Raw genomic sequence first — 7302 nt, forward strand, 5'->3', positions numbered from 1 at the left:
ACCAAACTAAATATTTGCAAGGCCAATGACCTCGAGGACATTGGTCTACAGGTAATACAATCTGGCGACCCCTAACCCAAAAGAAACCTGGTCTGTACATAACTGTAGAAGTTTGAAATGAATGATGTTCTGTAGATAATGTCTCCGACTGCTGATATTGGTGCACTCAATCTATCAGCCAACAACAATAAAGCACTGTACGAATGTCAGTTTTCAAAGATCTCCATTGTTTGCACCTAGGTTTACTTATTATAATCAATCATAAAGGCATCTTAAAATACAGTTGAAATAATTGTAACATGCTAAAATTGACTAAAATGACCTGTCATTATACGATAAGGCCCTGTGTCAAATGGCTCTTGCCTAATTTATATAGAATACATAACAACAAAAGAACAATCAGGTATAACAGTCTTTTTTTATTCTCCATTCCAAGCCATCAATGAATATTCCTTACTGTTTGCACCATTATAAAAGGCCAAAACTTTTCATCCATTATTTTGTCATGTAGTTAAGGAAAGATATGTGAAAGTCTAAGTTAGATCACTATTGAATGCTATTCCGATAAAACATTTTTAATAATCATCAGGCTCACACACAAAGACAAGACTACTCATTCCATTCAACATTTCCAATGTCAATGTCACGTTTTTTTCTCTCTGTTGTACAGTTTTTTGTTGTTGTTGGTTTTTACTATACTACTCCCTCAAATGTTGCTGGCTTTCATCTCACCACAAAAGCTGCAAACACAGGCTGCCCCTCTGCAATGACGTGTGGGGCACAAAGACTCAACACTGCAACCATCTCTTCCTTCACATGTACCTCACTCCCCCTCTCTACACTTGAGTGGTTGTATTTCCTTTTAGTTAACTGGAAACTCCTTTGCCATTACAGACATTTTTATATTTATCTTCAGAAGCTTGTGTTGGAGGTTTTTTCGGATCATTAGGGACTTTAGGGACACATTTATATTAGCTTCAGACCAAGTCAACAGCCTGACTTATTGCCTCACCGATTGCCTCAGGAATCTGGATGTCGCCAGTCAGGTTCAAGTCCTTTTTTAATTCACAGTCAATTTGCACCTCAACGGCATCCTCTGGCTTGTCAATGCCATTGACACATTCCTTTTGTTGTGGCTCCGGGGCAGACACGGCAGCCGGCTCGGCTGCCTGCTCCTGACACTCCCCATTGACCTCAGGGGCAGAAGGCTCAGCAGTAGCCTCCTCTGCGGAAACAACTTCCCTGTTGTCCAGCACAGCCTCCTGTGGCCCAGCGCTGGTCTCCTCTGCAGCAGCAGGTGCAGCAGATTCTGAAATGATGATCTCCGGGATGAATTCTGCAATGTCGGCAGCCTCTGGCTCTGCTGCCTCTGTTACTGCATCAGCAGCTTCAGGTTCAAGCTCTGCTACGGATTCTTCTACAGGTAGGGGGAGCTCTTTAGCGGCTGGTTCTGGGACGGTTTCTGGTTCTGCGGCTGCCTCTGTGGCTGACTCTGACACAGCTTCTGCAACTGATGAAGGCTCCTCCTCCAGTGCGGGTGAAGCTGCTTCTGCCTCTACTGGTGCCTTGGGCACAGCCTCAGGTTCTGGGGCCTCCCCTGTAACAGTCTCTGTTTCAGGCTCTGGAGCTGCAGGCTCAGGTTCTGTAGTGTCTGCCACCTCTGTGGCTTGTTCTGTAGCCTCAGAATCCTTTTCTGGTGCTGCGGCTAGGCCCACAGAGGCTGCCGCAGGCTCTTCTGGTGCAGGCTCTTTTGGTGCTGCCTCGGGCTTTTCTGATGCTGGCTCTTTTGGTGCTGCCGCAGGCTCTCCTGGTGCATGCTCTTTTGGTGCTGCCGCAGGCTCTTCCACTGCAGGCTCTTTTGGTGCTGCCGCAGGCTCTTCTGGTGCAGGTTCTTTTGGTGCTGCCGCAGGCTCTTCTCGCACAGGCTCTTCCACTGTAGGCTCTTTTGGTGCAGCTGCTGTTTCGTCTAGTGCCGCTGGTTCTTCTGGTGCCTCTGTTTTATCTGGTGCTGTTACAGGTTCCTCTGGTGATGCTGCTGGATCCTCAGCTGCAGCAGGTTCTTCCAGTGCTGACACTGGCTCTTCTGGAGCTGCAGCTGGTTCCTCTGCTACTGCTGCAGGTTCTTCCGGTGTCGACACTGGCTCTTCTGGGGCTGCAGATTCTTCTGGTGCTGCAGCTGGTGCTGGCTCCTCTGGTGCTGCAGCTGGTTCTTCTGAAGCCACGGGCTCTTCTGCTGTTGGCGCTGGTTCTGCCGGTGCTGCCACAGGTTCATCTAGTACAGCCACTGGCTCTGCGGTGGCCCCCTTGGCCACAGCCTCAATAGCTGACAGGGCCTCTTCTGTCGCTTCTGTGATGGTTACCGCTGCCAACTCCACTGCTCCCTCTATCGCAGCAGACACCTTAGGAGCATCCTTCGCTACCAACTCAGCGACAGGAGCTGGTGCTTTGCTCTCCACGGCATGGGCCATGGCCTCAACGGCACTCACAGCAGCCACAGTAATCTCCTCTTTCTTGTCTTTTGGGTCGCTGACATCGTACCCCTTCTTTTTCTTGCTCAGCTTGCCTCCCATGGTGTCTCCTAAAAGTGAAAAATAAAATCAGAATGACTTAACAAGTGTGACAGGTTGTTGCGTTTGATAATCCATGCATAGCATATATCAATTTCCTTTAATTACCCACCACAAACCTCAATACCGAGTTAAAGCTGAATAAAATTCAAAGCATTGCAATCATGCCAACATAGTGCCGCCTGTCTCCGTTGTAAGAAAGCACTCAGTCGGGCTTTAAAGGGGGAAGGCATTTCAATCTGGAGACCACACTCTGCCAAATACTTTTGACAAAAAGACAAATGGGAACTGCATGGGAACTACTCCAGGTTCTCAACTATCCAGTGCTCTTGTATAAACCACAGGACAAGAGACCCTCTCTGGAGACTTAGGTAATGTTATTATGTGCCAAGTGAGCCTCCCATTCTACTGTTGCCCTTTAATGGTCTGTTTTAGTTGTACACTTATTCCCACTGGTATACTTTTAGAATAGCAGGTTAGAGGCACAGTTGGAGGAGGAAGGAGGACTTGAGTTCACAAAATGAAGTTAAAAAACACAATTGTTTTTAGCTATGGGTTTTGGGAACCTATTGAGCACTTGTTGTGCATGACTAGGACCTGTTCAACAAGCCTGGTGAAAATTATTGTATAATCTGCTAACCTTATATTGCTTTCTAGTGCACTGTATATAAATAAGTAAGGAAAAAATCAACGAGGGACTATGCGTTCTGTGGAAAATAATGAATGACGTGGAATGCCCTTTAACCACTCAGAAACGAGTATTGAAACAATGCCATGGTATTTTAAAAACGACAGGTTGGTGAGAATTTTGGGAGGGCTATGGTCTGGATTTTCTCTATACTTTAGTGCAAGGGTTAAATAAGATTCAGGCCAGGGTAAGCATGGATAAGATAACATGTTATTTTACAGACCACAAACTCCTGTTACTTTGCAACCACTAAAGCATGGGAATGAATTAAGGGATAATCAACAAGGGGCTATGCGTTCAGAGTGGAACTGACCTTCCACAGAGATGCATTATTTTCCAGAGAACGCATAGAGCCCAGAATTGATTATCCCTGTCATACCATCCATTTTATACTGTTTGCTTGTAGAAATGTGTTCAACATCCACTGAAGTAGCTAGCTAGCAAGTTTTCTTTTGATAGCTACAGTAGTTACCATGGTAACCAAACAAACAGACCGCTAATTTAGCTAACCAAGCCATCAGACTTTGCTGCTATTATGAAAATCGAATTCAACAATACCAATACTGTTTTCAATTTGACTTTTGCTTTCAAAAGCAGCTCAAACAAAACGTGTACAAATTAACTATATCCATTGATTTCTATCATGCAAAAAAAATACCCAAGGGGGTGTGGTATATATCCAATATAACATACTTAGGGCAGTTCTAACGCACGATGCAACTCGGAGTGCCTGGATACAGCCCTTAGCCATGGTATATTGGCCATATACCACAAACCCGAGGCGCCTTATTGCTATTATAAACTCGTTGCCAATGTAATTAGAGCAGTAAAAATACATGTTTTGTCATACCCGTGGTATACTTAAGCAATAAGGCATGAGGGGGTGTGGTATATGGCCAATATACCATAGCTAAGGGCTGTTCTTAGCAGGATGCATTACGGAGGGCCTGGACACAGCCCTTAGCCGTGGTATATTGGCCATATACTGCAAACCCCTGAGGTGCCTTATTGCTATTATAAACTGGTTATTAATGTAAGTAGAGCAGTAAAACTAAATGTTTTGTCATACCCGTGGTATACGGTTTGATATACCACTGCTGTTAGCCAATCAGCATTCAGGGCTGGAACCAAAAAGTTTATAATGTCTGATATTCCACAGCTGTCAGCCAGTCAGCATTCAGGGCTCCAGCCACCCAGTTTATAATGGGAAATAGTGCATGCTCTAGAATGCCCTTCAAGCCAATAGAAAGGACTATTCAACAATGCCATGGTATAATACTGAGTAGTAGTATTCCGAGTAGTAGTACTATACACCCTCCACCGATGACAACAAAAACATATAGCTAAACTATTTTAGCTATACATATAGCTTAACTAAGTATGTGTGTAGGGTTAACTTTATCACACGGCTCACACTCACAAAATTGTGTTTATTTTACTCCATTGCCATGCTTGTAAGAGGAAGAGCTAATTTCAACATACTTCAACTTCCCTTCCCCCTATCAGAAAACCGAGAACTGGAAGTTAAAATGTTATCTGATAGATTATGTTTGGTGATAATAGTACTCAATTATTCATTTATATAACAGTAGGCTGGCTGTCACAGAAAACAATATTTACCATGGGAATGGATATACTAAACAGGAATTACAGGTTACAGGTTTCTTCTGCCTGACATACAGTTTTAAGTGAAGCCAAAAGTTGGAAAATGATCAACATGCAGGCGGTTCTCAAAAAATGAAGCAAAACTAATCACGAACGGAACAATAGACTACGACATTTTCCCCAAGTACTTCGATTGACCATTATCCAAAATGTCCCAAACATAGTTGAATCTAATTTGTCTTTCTTGTTAGATAGGTGAGAGAGCGACTGCCATATTGCATATTTATTTGAACTGCAGAACACACGGGCGTGATCATAATAGGAGCTGTCCATAGTGCTGCATTAGGGCAATCAAGAAGGGATGGGGACAGAGGGAGCCATGCGGCAGGCTATGGGCTGTACAGCTAAATCCATGCTGATATCAGAGCAGCGATGGGTCCCCTCTACTAGGCTATCGGATAAACAGGCTTTCATATTCCTCCCAATTACTGTCCATATTTGAGGTTCGCTATAGCATGCGAATTAAGTTAATTGCACGAGTTATTTATATGTGTTTGACTCAATTAATTTCCTCGGTTTACATGACATTTGCCTATACACACACATTAAAAGAAAACAGTCAGACATTTCAAAAAGAGATTTCAAGATAGATCTGCCAAAAGCACATGACAATGCTCACAGATTGGGGAAGTACATGGAGCCTATAGGCAACGAGGTGATTAAATAGTACCGGTTTAGGGGTGTGAGGGATAAACCAATTACAGCAATATGATCACACACAGATTACTGTAAACACTACCGGGTAGCCATGTATTATTTTCTATTAAAACTCAAATAGGGCTGAAGACACGTTAAATTACGATGAAGGAAAATGTGCTGGTAAATTTACAACTCCTGTTGCACCAGCAAGGCTCTGAGAGACAGGCATCCTAGATGCCTGCTACAGAATGATGTTAACTGTGAAATCCACCTCATTATAAAAAATATAACTTTTATAGTTTGGATGGATGGCTGTCTTTGATGTTTGTCATTATAGAACAAATATAATTAATGATTAAAAACGACATATTATCGACAGGGAAGGCACACTGACTCCATCCCCCCAACCACATACCCCCGCTACTTCACTCTATCTTCACTGTTCGTTAATGTTGCCATGCCGTCTTGTGGGGCTCCACAGGCGTGTACACGAGTTACGATGGAAAATATGTTTGTCTTTTTTTCTATTAAGTTTGAATCTTGATTTGTCATCTTACTCTACACTTGATATTTTTTCAATGTATTACATAAATTGATTTGGGCACACACAGCCCTGTCACCTTGATGCTTCTGGATAAAAAAAAAGTCTACACCTCATAGCGCAGACAAATTGTTAAAATCCCAGGAAAGACTCTTTGGAACATCCACATAATAAAACGCAAATCGTGTCTCGAAGATGTTGAATGTGAAAATCCACGCACGCACCGGTAGGAATGCAAATACATGAACAAAAGAGAACAAAGGATAGCTTATCCAACTCTTTCTCCCTTCTCCATTCTTTATTCTCCAATTTACCACAACAGCAGGCTATATGTTATCTTATTTTCTCCAGAATAATAAAAAAAAAAACATACAAAAGCTGAAAAGTATAGATACAAAGTTCACTAACCTGGATTTCTGCCTTAAACCCAAACGGTAAGGAGAGTCGAGGAACTGATGTATTCCCTTGCAAGACTGAGCACGGACTGATAATAGAAATAATCTTGCGACTGAAAGCTGCACCAAAGTCCTCCTCGCTCCCTGAGGTGCAATCTAGGACTGTGCTTTTTTGAAGAGTGCCCCTATAGGTTTGCCAGACATCATTCGCTATCACAATCTATTCCACAATCTAGGAGAAAGTGGGGTAAATTTAGCATTTTTTTTACATTCAGCGCCACTCTGTCAAGGGAAATATAGTATTCTTTCTAACAAAGATATATAGGATACATATATTTCAGGATGTTGTGTATCCCTGGAAATATTCAGAATTCATCTAAACGTTACATTTTTGAAAACATACTGTAGCTTGTTTTCTCTTAGCATAATTTACCCCGATATTGGGTAAATTGAGTCGCAGGACAGGGTAAATTAAGCCACCTACACATTTCTGTACTGAATGAAATATGAGTATGACCTATCTCAGAGGAGGCTGGTGGGAGGGGCTATAGGAGGTCAGACTAATTGTAATGGCTGGAATGGAACCAATGGAACAGAGTCAAATGCGGATTCCATTTGTTTAATGTGTTTAATGTGTTTGATACCCTTCCATTTATACCATTCCAGCTTTCACAATGACCCTGTCCTCCTATAGCTCCCCCCACCAGCCTCCACTGGTCTATCTTTATTTCCCAAACACAATTCAACACAATCACAATCCCTTTTTTGGGTTTTAATACATTTTAGGCATCTTTTAACACAGGCTTA

The 7302-nt window shown here is 42.7% G+C and overlaps 1 protein-coding gene across 1 annotated transcript; it reads right to left on the reverse strand.

Moving 5' to 3' along the window:
* Window positions 1–404: 404 nt before the first annotated feature.
* On the reverse strand, window positions 405–7003 carry si:dkey-56m19.5 (uncharacterized). The gene is made up of 2 exons (XM_021585897.3): window positions 6509–7003; window positions 405–2578 (listed from the first exon to the last, which is right to left on the reverse strand). Exon 2 carries the CDS (start codon window positions 2568–2570, stop codon window positions 978–980), a length of 1593 nt encoding a protein of 530 aa, XP_021441572.3. The 5' UTR covers window positions 2571–2578; window positions 6509–7003; the 3' UTR covers window positions 405–977.
* Window positions 7004–7302: the final 299 nt, after the last annotated feature.

This window comes from Oncorhynchus mykiss, chromosome 26 (assembly GCF_057628025.1).
Source record: "Oncorhynchus mykiss isolate SJ-2025 chromosome 26, ASM5762802v1, whole genome shotgun sequence".
In the NCBI taxonomy this organism is placed as follows: Eukaryota; Metazoa; Chordata; class Actinopteri; order Salmoniformes; family Salmonidae; genus Oncorhynchus; species Oncorhynchus mykiss.

Bases quoted from the DNA above. Each gene is read 5' to 3' on its own strand.
- si:dkey-56m19.5 (XM_021585897.3), bottom strand. From the start codon at position 2,570: ATGGGAGGCAAGCTGAGCAAGAAAAAGAAGGGGTACGATGTCAGCGAC.